The sequence below is a fragment of the Daldinia vernicosa genome (genome assembly GCF_022497035.1).
Source record: "Daldinia vernicosa strain CBS 139.73 unplaced genomic scaffold F5Y00scaffold_31, whole genome shotgun sequence".
Taxonomy (NCBI): Eukaryota; Fungi; Ascomycota; class Sordariomycetes; order Xylariales; family Hypoxylaceae; genus Daldinia; species Daldinia vernicosa.
The window spans coordinates 33764-52015 of NW_025953947.1; the positions used below are offsets into that span (position 1 = coordinate 33764).

The following is an 18252-nucleotide window of genomic DNA, read 5'->3' on the forward strand; positions in this document are numbered from 1 at the left end:
TGGGACGCGGCGTCTCAGCGTTGTAAATTGCCGGGCGGTGAAGGTGGGGTGTAATGGTAGGTCCGTGCGTGTGTGATTGCTGATTACGTTGGTTAGCAAGGGAAGGCTCGGGTCTTGTTAGAACCAATGCAGCGGGTTCAGAACTCTGCGCCAAATTCTGTCGACCGCAGCACGGGCGGCGAAGGAGCACTGGTTTTATATCCGCAAAGACCACCAGAACGGCGAAATCAAATCAGGGGGTCCCAGTAATCGCGATTGGCACCGCCACAGTTTAAAAAAATTAGGACAGGAAAATTAATACAACCTAGAAATCGAACACCGACTTTAATGTAACATGCTTCCTTGTACTCACCGAACACCCTATACGAATTATCTGTCATTACATATTAAAAGGATGGTCACTCAACTCCTCCATCTACATATCTACACATTCGTGTAGATTTATACGAATTACATATCAACTATCTCAACACAGATGAACTGTCGAGGTCATATATCCATCCATGTTGATCTTGTCACAAATGAATTTAGCACGTGTGTGTCGCCATCGACACTAAGAGGATCAAGGACATTTGTCGCGCATAAGCCGGTCTCATCAAGGCTCCCGCAGATCGTTAGGCTGCACAGGTTGGAGGCAACTTTCCGGAGGTAAATGACTCTTGCTCAGCCTTGTATCCTTTTCTATTTCTTTTGCTTTTGGAAGATTTATCCGAAACTCAGGTGACATTACTTCGGACTTTCTATAATAGGTACCTAACCTATCTCATTACCCTTTTCCCCCTCGGTGTCCACTTAGTATACAGCCTACCTACATAGGTGCAGTTGTTTAATACTCTAAGGATTCTTGCTTCTGGCGCAAGAAACGCGAAACGCCTTGGCGCGTCATGAATGATGATAATTATGCAAAGAGCTTTGTCCAGAGACTAAGTAATAACATTAGTTTAGAAGCCGAGTGTTATATACTCGTTATATACTCTATGGTTTCTTTTCTGTTGTTAAGTTTATGATGGCATTACTTGATCTAATCTGACATGACATCAGCACGCTACAGAACTCACATGAGTCCTATGCCAAGCGGCTGCGTTACTACATAGTGTATGTATGAGATATGGTTTGGATCTAATGAATATTATCTCGAATCTCCTCCACCAAAGACTTTAGTCCTTTTCGTCTATTGCTTGGTGAGCTGCTAAGAAATAGACAGGCTACCGGCCAAGCATGAATTCCTCCCTTTTCTTCTCTACTGTGAACTTTTATGTCATTTTTCTCCAAGAACTTGATAAGAGCTGAAATTTCGGGCGCCAATACCTCTTCGGCGCCATAAGCCACAAATATGCCTCGCGAGGGTGCTGCATGCTTCCACCACGAAACATCTCTACAATTGCCCGGTGATAAAAGCGGATCGTTGACCGACACTTTCTCTCCTGCGTACTGATGCGCATATCGATGCAAGGTTTCGGCGTTAAGGTAGTCACTTGTGGTATTTTGATGCTTGCTAGAGACCAGCGTTACCCAAGGTGAAATAAGCACTGCCATCCCAGGTTTTGCCAGGCGCCACGCTCCGGTAGTTCTATTCATCTTTTCAAGATGGCGATCAATATTAGCAAGATGGAGTAGCAAGCTGAGCACGATGGTAGCACCAGCTGAGTCTCCGCTGACGCAAATCCTGTCGGCATCTTGCACCGTTGAAAGCACATGCTCGTAGCCGGCAATAGCTTCCTCCAGCTGCGTTGGAAAGTTGGCATCGGGGACCAGCGAATAGTCCAGAGCAAAGATAGCTGGGTTTTTATATCCGCTATCATTTAATAGGCTCAGCCATGTGAGCAGAAACTCGAGGTAAAAGTATGCCGACCCCATTGAGAAGCCACCCCCTGAATTGCTGTTAGTCACTCGGATCTCGTGCCGGATTTGCACATTATCTCTTACCATGCGCGTAAAATATGCAGACGTCGGGTTTTGCTGTTGTATCCTTGATGATCCATATTCCTTTGAAACGCTTCTGTGAAATGATTAGCAAGACCTTCAGACGTGTTCACCTTCGCTAAAGTTAAGAACTCTTTTACATCATTATGTTCATGCCAATATATGGGAGATGTTAAATAGCCATGCCGCAACATTCTGAACTTTAGGAATGGCAGGGCTACCGGCTTGGAAAAGAATACCCTTCCAACTTTAGGAGGTATGTTTGCAAACGCATAGCGAACACACCGGATCACAAGGTCTTCAAATAGGGATGCCTTCTGTACGAATGGGGATTGCTGCTCATATCTGACAAAGTAGCGTTCGTGAATGAGCTCGAAAGGTAATTGAAATACTGCTGCCACATTAGTATTTTTCATATATCCTTCAATAACGGACTTACATAAAAAGGGCAAGCATTGTAAGCCCACTAATACGGTTTCGAGCAACCCGACGTGTATGATCAGCTGCGGTGCCAGAAATGCGCAGAAAAGAATGCAATCTAAGTACGAAACGGAACCTAGGATCATCATGTCTGGAAAAAGCGAAACCCCACAAGCCTACCCATTAGCATCTATACGTACATACAATGCCTCCGGTGAGGGGATAGGGGATTGTAAATCCGCTTCACGATAATGAGATCGAAGCGATAAACAAACCAATGAAATTTAATGAATAGTAAGTAGTATTAGTCGCGTGTTTTTGCATATTACGAACTCATCTGTCTCATGATTGGATACCAGCTGATGACGTCGTCGAAGATTGTGAGCTCATGTATGTAAGACTAAGCCACACTTCACTCTCACATGCCTCGGATCGTGGAAAGGGGCAATTTGCCAACACTACCTAGGTACTACAGGCTAGGCGCGGTAAATGTGTTTTATCTTCAGCGGGAATTACGATTGATGGTTCATAAGTAAATGAACTTACTAAGCTGCAGTATAAAAACCAACCTATGTTTTAAATAGGAGGTATGTAGTAGCTTAGCAACACTTATGCAAACCTGCTAAAGTTGGGGGCATTTCAAACTCGCCGCTATTCGTCACTTAAAAGTTGGATGATAATTACATAGCAATGCTTCATTAGAGATATATTTGCTTGCACAAGTAGCTACTACTTGGATCTGAGTTCGATCTCATATGAATCACATTAGCCTAGCTCGCTCAAAATACCGGCGTCTAACAACCTAAAGTGAATATGTCACTTGCTGTAATCAGTCTTGAACTTAAGACATCCAGCGCTACATATATATAATAGAACCTCCTTACTCACACAAGCACATGCTTCTTCGCCATTCCTTGCTCAGGTATATCATATCATATCATCACTTCATCAGAATTCTAAGCCAGCCTAGTCTAGTCTACCTGTCCAGTCTAGTTATGCGCAACCTCCAAGATCCTCTTCTCCATATCCTCAAACGCACCCAGCACCTTCCCGTAGCTCGCAAACGCCGCGTCGCGGAACCCGTCGTCCACCTTCTGGATAGCATCCTCCTCCCGCCAGCGCTTCCCGATCAGATCGTCGAAGCTCTCGTTCTCGTCGCGCCGCTCGAGCGCCCACAGCGCTTTATACGCGCCGCCGAGCGCGCACGCGTTCCCGCCTACGTCGAGCCGGTATACCCCGTCCGCACCGCCGAGTACGTCGCCGAACACGCGCGCGATCGCGGGGTTTAGCGACCCGCCGCCGACTAGGTAGATGCGGCGCGGTTGGGCGGGGAGTTGTGGGCGGTCGGTAGGTTTGGATACCAGGTTCTGAGAGCGCAGGCGCATCGATAAAGCTTGGGACTCGACGATTATACGGGCGTCTGCCTCCGCGCCCCAGTCTGACGCCTCCTTTAGGTCCGAGCCGTCTGCGCTGTTGCAAGTGTACCGCCAGGTACCCGCCTTGATATTCGGCACGATTTCCGGTAGCGGGAAATACAGGCCTAGCTTCGCCCTGTCGCCTTTCTTCTTTACGTCTAGCGGTGGCGTCTCTAATACATGTCTATTAAAATTCTCCCAGGGGTCTGAGCCCGAAGGTTGAGGAAGACTGTCGCGGACCTTCTCGCGGGCTAAGCCGCCGTTCTTGTAACACAGCATGAACATGAAGTGCCCTTTTGTGGTGGGGTGGTTCATGAAGTGATACGAGGGGTCAGGCTTATAGCTAGGCGTATTCATAAGGAACGTACTAGACGTGCCCAGCGAGACAATCGCATCATGTGGTCGTAAAGGTAACGATAAGATCGTCGCGGGATTGTCGCCCGTAAAGGGCGCGATTTGGCAGTCGGGGCTAAACCCGTATCGTTTTACAAAGTACGGGGAAATGCCACCCAAGCTCCCACCGCCGTCTAGTGGTACGTCACCAAGCTTCTTCCGTAGCTCAGGTACACCCTCCTTAGTTGCTGTCAACTCCAGGAGTGACTCGTTCCACTTCTCGCCGGCGATATCCCATAGATTCATTCCGGTAACATCGCTTATGTCTATCGGCGCAATGGCTCCTAGAAATAGCGAGGCTAAGAATGAAGAGGCGAGCGAGATGCGAGCAGTTTTGCTATAGACCTCGGGACGTCGCCTTCGCATTCTTAGAATTTGCGTACCCGTAAAACGCTACTCTATATTAGTTACGTTGATTTTTCGCTAAGGCCACGAGGCCACTTACGTGATGAGCAGCGCTCCCTGTGGCATCGGCTAGCTTTTGCTTAGAGCCCAAGTGAACATCGAAGTGATCGCATTCAGCCTGGGTGCTGTGGTCTTGCCAGTTCGGCGCGAACTCGTAGGCGAAGGCATTGGACAGCTGGTCGAGTAAGGGTTTCCCGCTATCGAGTGTCTTTAAGGCAGACTCAGCATGTTCGCTCCAGTAGACGCTTGAATGCTGCTGACCAGAACCGCTTATGCCTTTAATATGCTCAACAGGGCAACCCTTCTCCTTCAGGCGGGTTAGGACGAGGTCTACTGCCTCAACCCACATGGCCACGGGTGCATATACTTCACCCTCATCCTCGTTTGTTTGAACGCCCTTCTTGATCTTATACTTGGCAGCAAAATCGGCGTCGAAGTCGACTTTGGCTTCAGAGATAACTTTGAGATCTGAAGCAATTACAATTGCTGTTGCTATTTAGCAAAATTTTTATTCCTTAAAATGAATAGAAAGGTTTTCTTTCTGTATAGAAACTCTAGCGTATGGCTAACAATTGTATGAACTCACCCTTTAATTGCTGGGTTGAGAGGTCAAACCCGAGGTATAATGGCCCGGTGCTCATATTGTTCTGCTAGTTAAATCAACGTTAAGTGTATATCAGAATTAGAAACGGTAGGGATTCATAAAGTCTAAAATCTAAGCATGGGAATATCACTCTAAGACAGGAAAGTAATCCTAGAAGTGTCGAACTCTAATAAAGTCCCTCAAAATTATTTACTATGTAGGTAAGCTCATGAAGAGCTGTTGATGAAAGATTTACGGGATCGTACGTCTAATACTATGACACCAGTGACCTAGATCTCGGTATCGCGGGGCAATGCCGCCCCTTATCCCTTATCAATTTAGGCTAAAACGTCATTAGCTCCAATTTTGGAAACTGATAGAGCGGCTCTAGAAGACCCGAGGGGGTGTATTGCATGCATTGCATGTACCCAAGTAACTTGTTAGGAGGTACATAACGGATTACTGTATATATGTACATAGAGATTTATACCTTTAGAGCTACGGCCTTGGCGCCGAGGTTATGATATGCGCAAAACATCTCCGAACTCGCATATGTTATAAGTCTTTCCATGTTGCTTGCTATGTATTGCTAATGCCATGACATCTGCTAATCTCTTCGAAGCTTCGCAGACGTCCTCTTTCTGCTTTTGCTATGTTCATCAAAATGCTATTGTTAGCAACATCGAGTGCTAAATCTTTCCGAATACCGTTCGTCCGATGACGCAGGTCGAAGATATAGTACACTTAGGCTCTATCAAGAGAGCCTCACCTTTTATTCCCGGATGATTTTGGTATCATCGAATGCCGACCGTCCGAGGTGCCTAGAATGTAACCAACGCCCCAACGCCAAAAGTGATTATATTCTCCTCATATAGGTTTACTTCGACTTGTTGTCTCCGTTCCCATTGTGGCTGTGATCGTGATTGTTATCGTCCTCTGGCTCTGGGCTCGATCGAGGGCTTACGTCCCCAGGGATGAATTCGTCAAACTTGGGGGCAACGGTATCTTTGGGCAGGAAACGGACGCGCACCCTGCGGACACCCCGTACCTTGTTGCCGACCCGAGTCCTGATTTGCTCTTCCGTTTCGTGAACAGCTTCCACCGTCCAGTTTCCTGGCACGGCTACCTCCAAGTCCACTAGATAGTTCTGACCAGATTTGACACCTGTGACACCTCGGAGCTCTATCTCATGCCCCTCAGGAATATCTGAGAAAGCTCTCTGGACGTGTTTTCGGACCGAAGCTTTGACTTCATCATCGATAGTCTTATCGGCCAATTCGAGAAAAGCCGCCATAGTGTTCTCAGCTCCAGCTTTCACCACCATCAAGGATATCAGAAGACCCCCGACAGGATCTAACCATGCTGCATTTTCTACCAAGTTTGCGCCTAAAATCACTGCCAACGTGACAATACCCGTGAGACTATCGATTCGGTGGTGGACGGCATTCGAGGCGAGGACCGATGACTTTCGTTCGCGGGCAACTTTCATAGCTATGAAGGATGATTTGTTAGCACCAACATTTATCATATAGTTTCATCAAATTGGTTGGAAGACCTACTTGCATGATACAACCACTCCTTGAGGGCAACAGTGCCCGCAGCTAACCATGCAGCATGCAGACTGGGTACTACATCGACACCATGCTCATGACCATGGCTATGACCGTGTCCATGCGCGTGTGTTATCAACTCTGCTGCAGAGGACGGATCGAGAAAAAAATGACCATAGAGCGTTAAGAGACTGCCGTAACCCATATAAATGCCTCCAATAAGGAGCATACTCGACACACCCAGCGATCCTAAACTTTCGATCTTTCCAAATCCATAAGGAAATTTATCCGTGGGGGGTTTCAAACTCCAAGATATAGTAGCCAAAGTCAGGACATCAGATGCGAGATCTGTTAAGCTATGGATTGCGTCGGCAACCATTGCTTTGGAATTAAACAAGTAACCACCAGCCCCTTTTGCAATTGCCATACCAAGATTCGAATATAGACCAATTCGGGTAATACGAACGCCGGCATCATTTTTATTCTGAGAGGTAAGGTAAACATTATCATGGTGATGATGTCCGAGACCATGCTTGTGGCCACTATGGCTACGCGTCTGAGAGAGCGTTGCCATGATAGGGAAAAGACGGGTGTATTGGCGATGAATAAATGGTGAAGAATGAGTGATAGAATGAGTGATAGAAAAAGATTGTACTTGTGAAGAAGGAGAAGGATAACAAGAAGTTTGAAAGACTCGACGTGGTTGTGACCGGTGTGGTTTATGTGTCCAATTAATGTGATAAAAGGGCTGTTGCTGACGGATAAAGCTTGGGCTTAATCCGGTAGTCAATGTTGCAAGCTCAGGCCCGGCTGCGACAGCCTGGCGCAGGCTCAGGCCGCCTAGACATGGCCAACCCAGTTGACCTTGGGGAAACATCTTAAGAGGGAAGGTACGCCGACCACGTAATATGACAGGTGACGCGCGTTAATGCCTGGGACTGGCAACCTGTGAAAAGATGAGATTATGTATATCTAAAACATGAATGGCCGTTGTACTAGTATGTAGAAAATGCTTGCCATGCGTGCGCGTTCCTTGAACTGCGACGACATCGGATGGGTCGGCGTGGGAGAACGGTGTCAATTGGGGAGCCAATAAGAATCCATCTGATTTGATCTTTTTAGCTGAATTATAAAAGAAATTATAAAAAAAAGATCCTACATAGTAGACTAGAGCTGCGTCAGCTTCTGCCGCAGCGTGGGGATCAAGAAACTGGAAAAGCCCCTAACCGACCCCACGTCTTCAGGGGTCTTTGAACCAAAAGTCACCGTTATAGCGGTATCACATTCGCAATTGCACTCGCTATATCTATATGTAGGTACGGATTATACATAAGAGGTTCTACTATGATAGGTACCTAGCGTAACACAACGTCTAATCAAAAGATGGCAAATGCAGCTTACCTTAGGTACCTAGGTACTTACGGGTTGACCCGCCGTTACATACCTCATACCCAAACCTTACATTTATAGTGGCTTACCTCATCTTTTCTTCACTTCTCATGGCTTGACTTAGGTAAGATACCTAACAAGTAATGACTTCACTTCACCCAATATTATCGTTTATCGTTGAAACTTTTTGGTACAATAAAGAGTTACATATCATCTTTATATGATTGATTATGAATTAGACTTTATCACCAATTAAATTCTTCAATATAATTATATCTTATTATTAATCTCTCCAAATGCGCAAACCATATATGCGAATACCGTATACGGATGTCTTAGCATCTCCCACTGTCATCCCCCAGACCGCAAATACCATCTCGGGAGCTATTGCGGCCCTGCAGGAATTCTTTGGAGCAGCATCGGCAAGAGGCTCTCCTTCTACCGTGGTCCTTACGGGGGCTGGTATATCTGTAGCTAGCGGGCTTGCAGACTACCGGGGACCTAATGGCACATATCGAGTGAACAAGACATATCGGCCCATCTATTACAGCGAGTTTCTCCAAAACCACGAGGCTAGGAAACGGTACTGGGCTAGGAGTTTCTTCGGCTGGACTACTCTATTGAAGGGAAAACCTAATGCTGGCCACTATGCGGTGAAACACTTAGGTGACTTGGGACTGGTTCGGAGTGTGATTACGCAAAATGTGGATTCGTTTCATCCAAAAGCTCATCCTCAACTCTCCACGATCGAGCTGCATGGCTACTTAAGATCATGTATATGTACGTCGTGCCACGAAGAACTACCGCGAGACGCATTTCAGCATGAGCTAGCTAGGTTAAACCCTGCCTGGGCAGCCTTCCTACAAGACGTCTTAGCTTCCGGTGCTTTGGATACAGAGAATCCGGATGAAAGACGAGCTAGGGGTTTGAGGACGAATCCTGACGGTGATGTTGATCTTCCAGATGCGCCATACACAACATTCCGCTACCCAGCCTGTCCAAGATGTCTTGCATCTCCGCCTGTCATTGCGGATGGGAGTTGTGCGAAGGTCGAGGTTGATACGGATGGTGCATGGAAGTCGACTAGCACGGCCGGGATTTTGAAACCAGCAGTCACCATGTTCGGAGAGAATATCCGCGTGCCCGTCAGGGCAGCAGCAGAACAAGCCATTGAAAATGCTGGAAGCTTATTGGTCTTAGGCACATCCCTAGCGACTTATTCTGCGTGGCGATTGGCTAAGAGGGCTAAGGATCGAGGCATCCCCATCGCGATTGTTAACCTTGGAGGCGTCAGAGGAGAAGAGACATTCTTTGCTGACCTCGATCCGTCCCAAAAGGGAAATCAAGGAGCAAGAATAGAGTTGTCCACTGACGAGCTGTTACCTGCTCTTGTAGAGCAATTAAGACAGTCCTCTAGTATAAAGGTTGCTGCAGAGGGCCATGACCATAACCCCAAACAGCATAACGCCTCAGTATTCAAAGACATGATGTCGTAATAGCATAATAGTCGTGTTGTATATATGCAACCTACAATATAATTTATAGATTAGAAAAAACTCGAGTAGCTTCCGGTCTTCGTCTTAGGATGCTCCTTCATTTCCGCAACGGTTGGACTACTGGACTCAGCCTTTACGGAATCTGCCACGGGTTGGGTTGACTTTTCGGGTTTCGTCGTATTCTTGAGGATATCTTCGCGTTCGATTTCTCTGAGTACTTCCTCCCACTCTTTCTCTTTCTCGGCATCACCAGTGCCCAAGGTTTTCTCGACATCAATTTCCTCGCCTCTTTGTAGTTTTTCTACGACCTCACGTAGCAACCCAATGCGAACCTCGGACCGCCTCATGAACGTATCAAAGTCCTTCCTCAGTGCGATCATCTGGATAGCCATGGATCCAATGAAGAGGAAGATGACGATATAGAATGTAGCTGGATTCCATTCTTTTGACTTGGGTTTCTTAGGCACACCCCAGTTCACAGATTGTTGTTGTGAGCGTCGGAATGGTTTCGGTATCATATTCTTCCAAAACGATGGCTGCGTAATCGACGGGACTGTGCTAGCATATCGGACGAGGCGGGGTTGATTGAGGAATATTATCTTTGTGGGTGCTGGTCGGAAGGATGCTGTGGCCTTTGCAGCTTTTCGCCATACTAATTTATCCATGTTGGAGAGGTTTATCGTGATTCGCAAAAAAAGAAAAGGAAAGAAAAAAAGGTTCCAATGTTGAAGTAAAATTGCTGAAGTACCGTACTATTACCTAAGATGCATTTCGATGTACCCATCTGCAACCCCAAAATCTCACTTGGAACGCACGGACCTATCTAGGTACCTTTTTAAACGGTCCCGGGATATCGGTACTTACTATAGCGGTTGCCTAGCCAACGTGTTTAGGTTTATCTTTAGTCAGCTAAGTTTAGCCAAACAGCACCCACTCTAACATGGCTGCATGGATTCGACGTGGATTCACGCAATAAACTCCCACCTTCCTTGCATTTGCGATCTTTGCTGTGAATTTCACATATCATCAAAGTCCGCGAGCTCGACCTTACGACATAAGAAATATTATACATATTTCACATTTCTTCCAAAGCTCGGCGTTGTCACCAGAATTTCTTTGCTCCTTATTTAACTGGCATGAGATACGGTTCCGCGTGCTTTGACTAACTAATCGATTTCCTAAGTCCTTCATTCTTTTCTATTAATGACGATATGAGTAGAAGTTGGCAAATATAACAATTCACCCCTCATGGAAACCATACAAGCCCGTGCCGACTCTGTGCGAAATGCTGTCACATCGGTCTCAACATGTACTGCTACAATCTCAGCTACCGTCAAAGAACTTCTTCAAGATAACGACGCGAACAACGAAGCCTCAAAGCCAGTCTCGAAGGCGCGATCGACCAAATTAACAAGAGCGCCAAGTAGAACAAATACTACATCAGCAGGGCCGCGTACACAAGGCAATGGAGGATGTTTATCAGCTAAAGAAAAGGCCGTCCTGGCTACTCAGATCGTTACCGCCAGTCTCAAAGCTCTGGGGGAGGCTGCGAAATCTCCACCTAATTCGAGTCCAGATGCGCGCGATTCCACCAAGAGCGATCCTGCCAAAGGTGAAACTCGAAATCGCCTTCGGAGATCGATTTCAGCTCCCATGAAGCCATTATCATCCCGGTCTTTGAATAGAGTTGCAACATCGCCTGCCGTTTCGAAGGCATCTCGATCACCTTTACCACCTACCTCTTCAATAGGATGTTTATCTTTAATAGAATGTGCACGCGTGGCTTTCTCAGCATTGGCAACCCTAGAGTCGTCAAATGCTATCCATCTTCCTGAACTGCAGCTGGAGGCGGGAATGTCATCATTTATCAGCAAACTCATCGGGCTGAATCAGTTTGATATAGCATTAAGAGAGCTGAGGGTATTAAAACGACGCTTAGGACGTATGAATAATGAAGAAGTTAAGAACACGGCGGTCCGCTCGAAACCGGAATCCAATATGACATCGAAAACACTCGCCGAGTTGTTGGATTTCACTACGATCGTTGCGGCTGGCCCATTACTTGGTTTAGTCATCACTACTCAACTTCAGGCTCTTCGGATTATACATGGCCTCAAAAAGTCCTCACATCTTGAGAGCATCTTACCTCTACTGCGCGAGACATGTCCTTCTTCGCCGATAAAACTACTCCTATCGTCTCTCAAGGAAGCCAACCCAGACCAGACCAAATGCGCTCGACAGCTAGAGAGCTTATCTCAAACTCTCCTTTCTTTAACGCCAAGCGTAGCGGCCAAGGACGACGACTTTGCAGTGGAGCCAAAGCTATCCCCAAGTCCTGAGGTGGCATTAGAGGTACAAGCTCTCGGTTTAGTTACGCGTCTGCAGTCATGGAGTGTATCTGGACATAGAGGGGATGTTGATAAGGATATCATGTCCCCTCTTTCCAAATGCCTATCTGCTTTCGTCAGAAGAGCATCCCCTAGCCGCTTTTCAATGGCAATCACCGCTTTCTCCCAGGTCTGGAAACGGGTCGAAAAGTTGGGACTCAGGCCGACAGAATCATCCCGGTCTCCCTCAGCAACAATATACCAAGTACTCGCCACGGCGTCCCAGGAATCCGGTAACACCAACGAGGCGAAGAAGTGGTTAACAAAGGTCAAATCTTTAACCAACCCAGCCGAAGATTCTGCTGCAAGATGTTGTGCTGTTACCGCTAGACTATTGGCGCTCTCTCTCAAGCAGTCCTCTCAGGTTGACGAGAGTATACTAATGGAAGTCTTGGATGGGTTACGAGGATCGCTTGGTGGTACAAGTGCGGAAATGGACGACCTTTTAGCCAGCGTGTGCCTCCTGCGGAAATCTGTGATGAACGTGATCATGGAAAAGAAAGAGAACTCTACCACAGTTCCGCAAAATATCAGCGAACATCTGGATACTTTCATTTTCCAACTACCACGATTTTCTCTGAGATGGCTGGGCAAGCCACCGAGTTCGGCCAACGGTGCCAAAGACTTGATTCGGTTCGACCAACGTCGAGGGTTATTGTCAACATATTTACCTCACATTCTCGATTCAGCTCTGATGCTTTCCAAATTGCTGTTAGACAGCGGCCGGCTCGCCTGGGATGTTTTGGATTCCACTCTCCAGGATAGTTTGGCCCTTCTAGAAAACATGGAAGATTTAGCTCGATTAGAAACCAAGAGCAATTCATCTCCCTCATATCATATCAAAATATCTCATTTATACTACCAACAACACCTTGCTTTACGAAAATCCACCACGAAGACGACAGAAATTACATCTCTTAAGGCGCTTCGAAAGTCTATCGATAGTGTGAAGAACCGGCCTGAATCAGAGCAGACCCGAGCTCAACTATTAGTCAAATGGGAGAGATTTGCTGAGCTATGTAGAGCTTCAGGCAGATTAGACGATGCTACCGACGCTCTCCGCTCAATCAGAGATCATCTTGTTCGGCAAGAAGTTGTGTCAAACATTACCGCCAGCCTCGCAACAGAACCCTGGTGGGTAGCGTGGAAGCAGAATTCTGACGTCGAACTGCTTTCAAGGACAGTCTGCAACCTTGCTAAACTTGACCGGAAACACAACGATTGGACCTGGCTGCTTGTTGGGTCGGATAAAGCTACTGCTCTTGAGCATGATCTTTACGCCATCGTTTGTAAAGATCAGAAGTTTCGCTACGAATCGGATTTATCAAGCCCCATGATAAAGACTTTATTAGAGTTTTACTCTGTCGAAAAACACCCAATCCGCAGATTGAGAACCTTGCTCCAGCTTCTCACTATCCACATGGGCTCACAAGATGGGCTTGCCGACTTGCGGGCCGAAGTGGAAGAGGTTCTCAGACCGATCAATGAAGAAGCCCTAGCAGATGATTCTGGCCTAGTTCGCTACATCCCGCACCTACAAGCATCGGCAGCGTGCATATTAGGGTTGATTGACTCGAACATAGATTCACCACAAATCAAAGAAGCCTTGATTAGGTGGAAGCACATCGTCTCCAAATGTCAATCAACTGAGCAGCTATTAGTTCACATCGACAATCCATCTCAGCTACTTACAAACCTACAGTCTCTAGTCGATTTCGCCAGAATCAAGGGCCTAGAAACCCTACAAACGGAGATCCTCGAACTCTCGATGAGCCTCTCTAAACTTTCGGGAGATTGTAACCTTGAAGCATCGATAAGCCAGGGCATTACACTCTGTCTACAACATTTGAGTCATGGCTGGTCATCCAAAGCTGAGAAGTTTTTGGTGGAAAACCAAGAAGTAGTTTCTCGACCAGACATCGCCAGAGAGCTTATTGTCAGATTTCACTTGTCTGCTGCTGAGTATCACCTATCCCTGGGAGCCCTCGATAAGGCTGAACAGCATTTGAGTAACGCTCGAAATGCTGAGATGGGCCTATCATCCGAGCTAGAACCGAAGAAAGGGAAGAGCTCCAATCGAAGAATTACAACAGCATACGCATATTTCCTATACTCAAACCTCGAGCTCGAGCGTGGCGACTGTTATCACGCACTTCGTTTCGCCAAAACCGCTGTCAGGAAATTGTTCCATGATTGGTCTAGACTAGACGAGATGAGATCCACCACCCACGATATTTCCATAGAAGAGTCCTCGCAATCAGACGCCTCGGATAAGGATACAAGCCTCAATAACTCTTATATAGAGCGTTCTGATCCACCCCGTGCGAGCGCTGGCCCAGAGTTTTGGGCACTAGCTTATCAGTTGTTTCGGTTCCTTCTACAATTATCTTCTACCTACTCGCACGTCGGTATGTACCAGGAAACACTGTATTACGCCGAGCAAGCACATAAAGTAGCGAAGAGCATGGAATCAGCCGTGTATATGTCTCAATCTCTTGCATGGTTGGCACGGATTTGGCTCATGGCTGGTAAACTGGAAAAGGCAGTGGAGCTGGCAGCTGAAATCAAGCCTATAACCCTAGGCTTAGAACCCACCTATCAGAACGCGAAAGTGCTGTGTCGTCTGAGTTCGGTCTACGGAGAAATTAACGATGAAGAGGCGCAAGAAGAAGTAATAGGCAGGGCAGAGTCCATGCTCAAGATCTTGAATAGCGCCCACGATGCGAACAACTCAGTTGCGGATGTATTAGAGTCAGACATGGCAGGGTTAAGGGTCGAAGAAAAACCAGTTGTTAAAGCTCCAGTGCGCCGCATTGCAGTAGCAAAAAGACCAAGAGCTCCAACGAAGAGTATCTCGAAGCCACCACCGAAAAAGGCGGTTCCCCTACCCGAAGCCCTGGTACAAGTTAAACCCGAAGAAACCCAGCTATCCTTCTTACGCGCCTCGATTCTCCAGATTCAATCGACTCGCCTCCTTGATGCTAGTGATTGGGCAGCAGCGGTAACCACCCTTCGAACGGCATATGAGCTTTCCAAGTTGCCCACGGACGTGTCACAAGCCAGCTTCTTAATGGGTGTGGCCTTGATCGGGCAGAGTCTAGAGCAGATAAGCCACGACGCTGTGTTTTCCGTCATTCAGGATTCAACTCTTTCGTTCCCTTCAGTAGCGGGATCTTTTAAGGAAAGAATCGCATCTGATAGGCTATCCTTAACAAAACCAGTGGCTCCTCGCAAAGGTCGTGGGCCATCGAAGAATGCTCAGAACACGCGGTCCTTTGTCGAGAAACTACGCGAAGCACAGGGACACTTACTGGCAGCGCATTCTATTGCAAGTCTTAATGGCGATGGCGACTTGGTTCATCGTATTGCCACTGTCCTACAAAATGTGGTCATCCTTTTGTCGAATACAAACTCTTCCACACCAGCCGCGAGCCATCCTGCTCATGCCACTTGCACGGTTGAACTGGCGCGCAATCTGACCTGGCGCCGCGAGCGCAAGACACTCCACCTAGAAGCCGCAAAAGAACCAAAGTTGGATTGGCCTATACTTACTGACAATACCTTTGATAGACGTACCAGCCTTGGGCTTTCCCTAGATATGGATTGTTTCCAGAGGGATTATGTCGATATTATCCCCAAATCTTGGAACGTCATATCAGTGTCACTAAGCGACAATGAGCACGATCTCTGCGTCACTAAGCTCCAACAAGGCCACAGCCCATTCGGAATTCGGCTTCCGCTTGAGAGGGCGAGCTCCAGGGACGCAGACTCTGAGGTGTTCAGCTTCCGCCAAGGACGAACAGAGTTGCTCGAGATCGTACAGATGGCTAATCGCACCTGTCATGATGCGCGGGATATGAGCCAGAAAGGTGCAAAGTCCGCGTGGTGGGCTGAACGGGAAGAACTCGATGAACGCTTGAAAAACCTTATGGGCTGCATCGAAGAATCATGGTTAGGGGGGTTTAAAGGCATATTTTCGCATCATCGGAGACAAGAAGATCTACTCGTTCAGTTTCGAACGAGTTTTCAAAGTATTCTCGACAAAAATCTTCCCTCGCGACGCAAAGTCCGCGGCAAAAAGACGAAAGCGGCTCCTGCGACCCAGGTCAACCTTGATCCTAGGATATATGACTTATTTATCGGCTTGGGAGACCCAACAGCTCGCGAGGGCGACTTAGATGACGCTTTAACAGACTTACTATACTTTGTTGTCGATATCCTCCAATTTCATGGCGAGAGGAATGCTTACGATGAAGTCAACTTTGACGACATGGTGGTGGAGACCTACGACGCTTTACACGCGTATTACGTTGCTGCTAAGAGTGCTAAGGACGCGGGCGAAGCTGTACATACGATTTTGATCCTCGATAAGTCCTTACATGCGTTCCCCTGGGAGTCACTGCCTTGTTTGCAGGGCTTAGCCGTATCTCGCGTTCCTTCGCTCGATTGCCTACGAAGGCTGATTCTAGAGGCCAAATCTGACAACCCAGATGCCGTCGACGAAGACGACCAAACCGGCAGTTCCAGTCAGCGACAGGGTCACTACGCATCAATTAACTCAGGCACGTACATCTTGAACCCCGGCTCCGACCTCAAGAACACTCAAGCTACCTTCGGCAACGCGTTATCCACCCTTCCCCCGGCATGGAATAGCATTGAGATGCAGGAACCGACAGAAGCCGAATTCGAGTCGGCCCTTGCTAACAAGGATCTACTACTGTATTTTGGTCACGGCAGCGGCGCCCAGTACATCCGCGGCCGTACGATCCGTAAGATGGATAAGTGCCGGGCAGTAGCACTACTCATGGGCTGTAGCTCGGCGTCGCTCGCGGACGTGGGTCGCTTCGAGTGCCACGGCCCCGTGTGGAACTATATGCTGGCTGGGTGTCCCGCCGTCGTGGGCACCCTCTGGGACGTGACAGATCGCGACATCGACCGCTTCGCTGGACGGGTATTCGAAGAATGGGGTCTCATGCCTAAGGGCACGTTTGCGGAAGACGCGGGTCCGAGCGCGAAGGGAAAGAAGGTCGCGAGAGGGAATAAAGGGGGCGTGGAGAAAAAGAAGGCGCAAACCGGAGAGAATAGGAATAATTCGAGCCTCGTCGAGGCTGTCGCGAAGGCACGGGATGCGTGTCGCTTCAGATACCTGACGGCGGCGGCGGTGTGCGTCTACGGTATTCCGGTATATATCAGCGATCAGTGAGCCGAGGCTACCGATCTCCTATCCTAACAAATGTAGGGGAAGGGGAAGGGGAGATGACTAGAGCAGGTTTCGCTCGAGGAGTCGGGGTCAGGCAGGCGGCATAATGCGGCGTTCGGAGGTCGATAGATTAGAGCTCTAGATACCTTTGTTGTTGTCGTTGTACATTGGATTACTAGGCGTTGGGGCTAGGATACTCTACTTGCTTTCAGAGTACGTAGTGTTAAGATAATGATTTTCAGAACCATGACTTGGACAGTGGTATCCTAGCGGTGATTTGGAATGTAATATATTTCGTCTTATTCTATAGACAGACCACACAGAGAGGTATTCGAGTATTGGTTATGGAGAGCGCTCCAGAGGGGGGGGGTCTAGAACATCCGGGTTTCTTCAGCGGTACTTTTACACGAATTGCACTATTAGATACCTAGGATATTTCTAGACCTTTTCTTGCACATACGAATAGAGATGAATAATACTAGTTAATAATAACTATAATAAATTCAATATTATCTTATGTCGAAGTTGGTGCTACGGAGGTCGAGTCTTATTTTGGCGGGCTTGCCTTAGGTACTCGCTTCTATATTAGAGAATTTGGTTATTAAAGGTAGGTAGGTAGGTAGGTACCTGGGCTGGCCTTCCTGGCTAAGGGAATAATTACCTAGGTATGTAGGAAGAGAGGTAGTAATAGTAGTAGTAGTACCAACGGACCGCTAGCGCCTCTATATTCCAACTATATATATATCTAGGGCAGGAGAGTAGTGTTGGTATGTAGGGAAAAGCGAGTCTAAAAGGGGGTACAATGGTTCATAGTGAATTTCCCGGTCTCCTTTCTTTATCCCCACGGAGTACCTATCGTCTCGACTCTCAGGTCTTGCTTGGAAGTGTTGTGAGTTAAGTTGGGACCGTCGGCACGCGTTTCTAAGCGGTAAATATCGGTACAATACATACATAGGTACAGACAGACATACATACCCCGTCGTTGTTATAGGCTCGAGACCACTGCAAGAGTTTGTTGCTTAGGTACCTGTTATTGAACCCATTACGCGTTCTACCTACACATCGACGACACGTATACTGCAGTTATAAGA

At 47.5% G+C, this 18252-nt stretch overlaps 6 protein-coding genes across 6 annotated transcripts; 2 read left to right on the plus strand and 4 right to left on the minus strand.

Annotated features, from left to right (window-relative positions):
* Nucleotides 1–303: 303 nt before the first annotated feature.
* On the minus strand, nt 304–2607 carry F5Y00DRAFT_240289 (alpha/beta-hydrolase). Its single transcript, XM_048008206.1, has 5 exons — nt 2363–2607; nt 2064–2314; nt 1927–1999; nt 1206–1871; nt 304–649 (listed from the first exon to the last, which is right to left on the minus strand). Exons 1-5 carry the CDS (start codon nt 2490–2492, stop codon nt 615–617), a joined length of 1155 nt encoding a protein of 384 aa, XP_047863657.1. The 5' UTR covers nt 2493–2607; the 3' UTR covers nt 304–614.
* Nucleotides 2608–3332: 725 nt separating this feature from the next.
* On the minus strand, nt 3333–5197 carry F5Y00DRAFT_263158 (actin-like ATPase domain-containing protein; the record flags this gene model as incomplete). Its single annotated transcript, XM_048011481.1, has 3 exons — nt 3333–4544; nt 4597–5042; nt 5143–5197. The coding sequence occupies 3 exons, from the start codon at nt 5195–5197 to the stop codon at nt 3333–3335; spliced, it is 1713 nt and encodes a 570-aa protein (XP_047863658.1).
* An 819-nt stretch (nt 5198–6016) lies between these two features.
* On the minus strand, nt 6017–7263 carry F5Y00DRAFT_263159 (cation efflux family-domain-containing protein; the record flags this gene model as incomplete). Its single annotated transcript, XM_048011482.1, has 2 exons — nt 6017–6630; nt 6699–7263. The coding sequence occupies 2 exons, from the start codon at nt 7261–7263 to the stop codon at nt 6017–6019; spliced, it is 1179 nt and encodes a 392-aa protein (XP_047863659.1).
* A 1025-nt stretch (nt 7264–8288) lies between these two features.
* Nucleotides 8289–9599, plus strand: F5Y00DRAFT_109112 (DHS-like NAD/FAD-binding domain-containing protein). Its single transcript, XM_048003892.1, has one exon. It carries the CDS (start codon nt 8375–8377, stop codon nt 9572–9574), a length of 1200 nt encoding a protein of 399 aa, XP_047863660.1. The 5' UTR covers nt 8289–8374; the 3' UTR covers nt 9575–9599.
* Nucleotides 9600–10393, minus strand: F5Y00DRAFT_109113 (uncharacterized protein). The gene has a single exon (XM_048003893.1). It carries the CDS (start codon nt 10237–10239, stop codon nt 9625–9627), a length of 615 nt encoding a protein of 204 aa, XP_047863661.1. The 5' UTR covers nt 10240–10393; the 3' UTR covers nt 9600–9624.
* Nucleotides 10394–10557: 164 nt separating this feature from the next.
* F5Y00DRAFT_240303 (peptidase family C50-domain-containing protein) lies at nt 10558–17544 on the plus strand. Its single transcript, XM_048008207.1, has one exon. The coding sequence runs from the start codon at nt 10823–10825 to the stop codon at nt 17162–17164; it is 6342 nt and encodes a 2113-aa protein (XP_047863662.1). The 5' UTR covers nt 10558–10822; the 3' UTR covers nt 17165–17544.
* Nucleotides 17545–18252: the final 708 nt, after the last annotated feature.

Excerpts from the sequence above, each read along its gene's own strand:
- F5Y00DRAFT_109113 (XM_048003893.1), bottom strand. The coding sequence starts at position 10,239 with ATGGATAAATTAGTATGGCGAAAAGCTGCAAAGGCCACAGCATCCTTC.
- F5Y00DRAFT_240303 (XM_048008207.1), top strand. The coding sequence starts at position 10,823 with ATGGAAACCATACAAGCCCGTGCCGACTCTGTGCGAAATGCTGTCACA.
- F5Y00DRAFT_109112 (XM_048003892.1), top strand. The coding sequence starts at position 8,375 with ATGCGCAAACCATATATGCGAATACCGTATACGGATGTCTTAGCATCT.
- F5Y00DRAFT_240289 (XM_048008206.1), bottom strand. The coding sequence starts at position 2,492 with ATGATGATCCTAGGTTCCGTTTCGTACTTAGATTGCATTCTTTTCTGC. Across the intron at positions 2,315-2,362 it reads ACAATGCTTGCCCTTTTTAT|TATTTCAATTACCTTTCGAG; the intron begins GTAAGTCCGTTA and ends ATGTGGCAGCAG. Across the intron at positions 1,872-1,926 it reads CTGCATATTTTACGCGCATG|GGGGTGGCTTCTCAATGGGG; the intron begins GTAAGAGATAAT and ends ACAGCAATTCAG.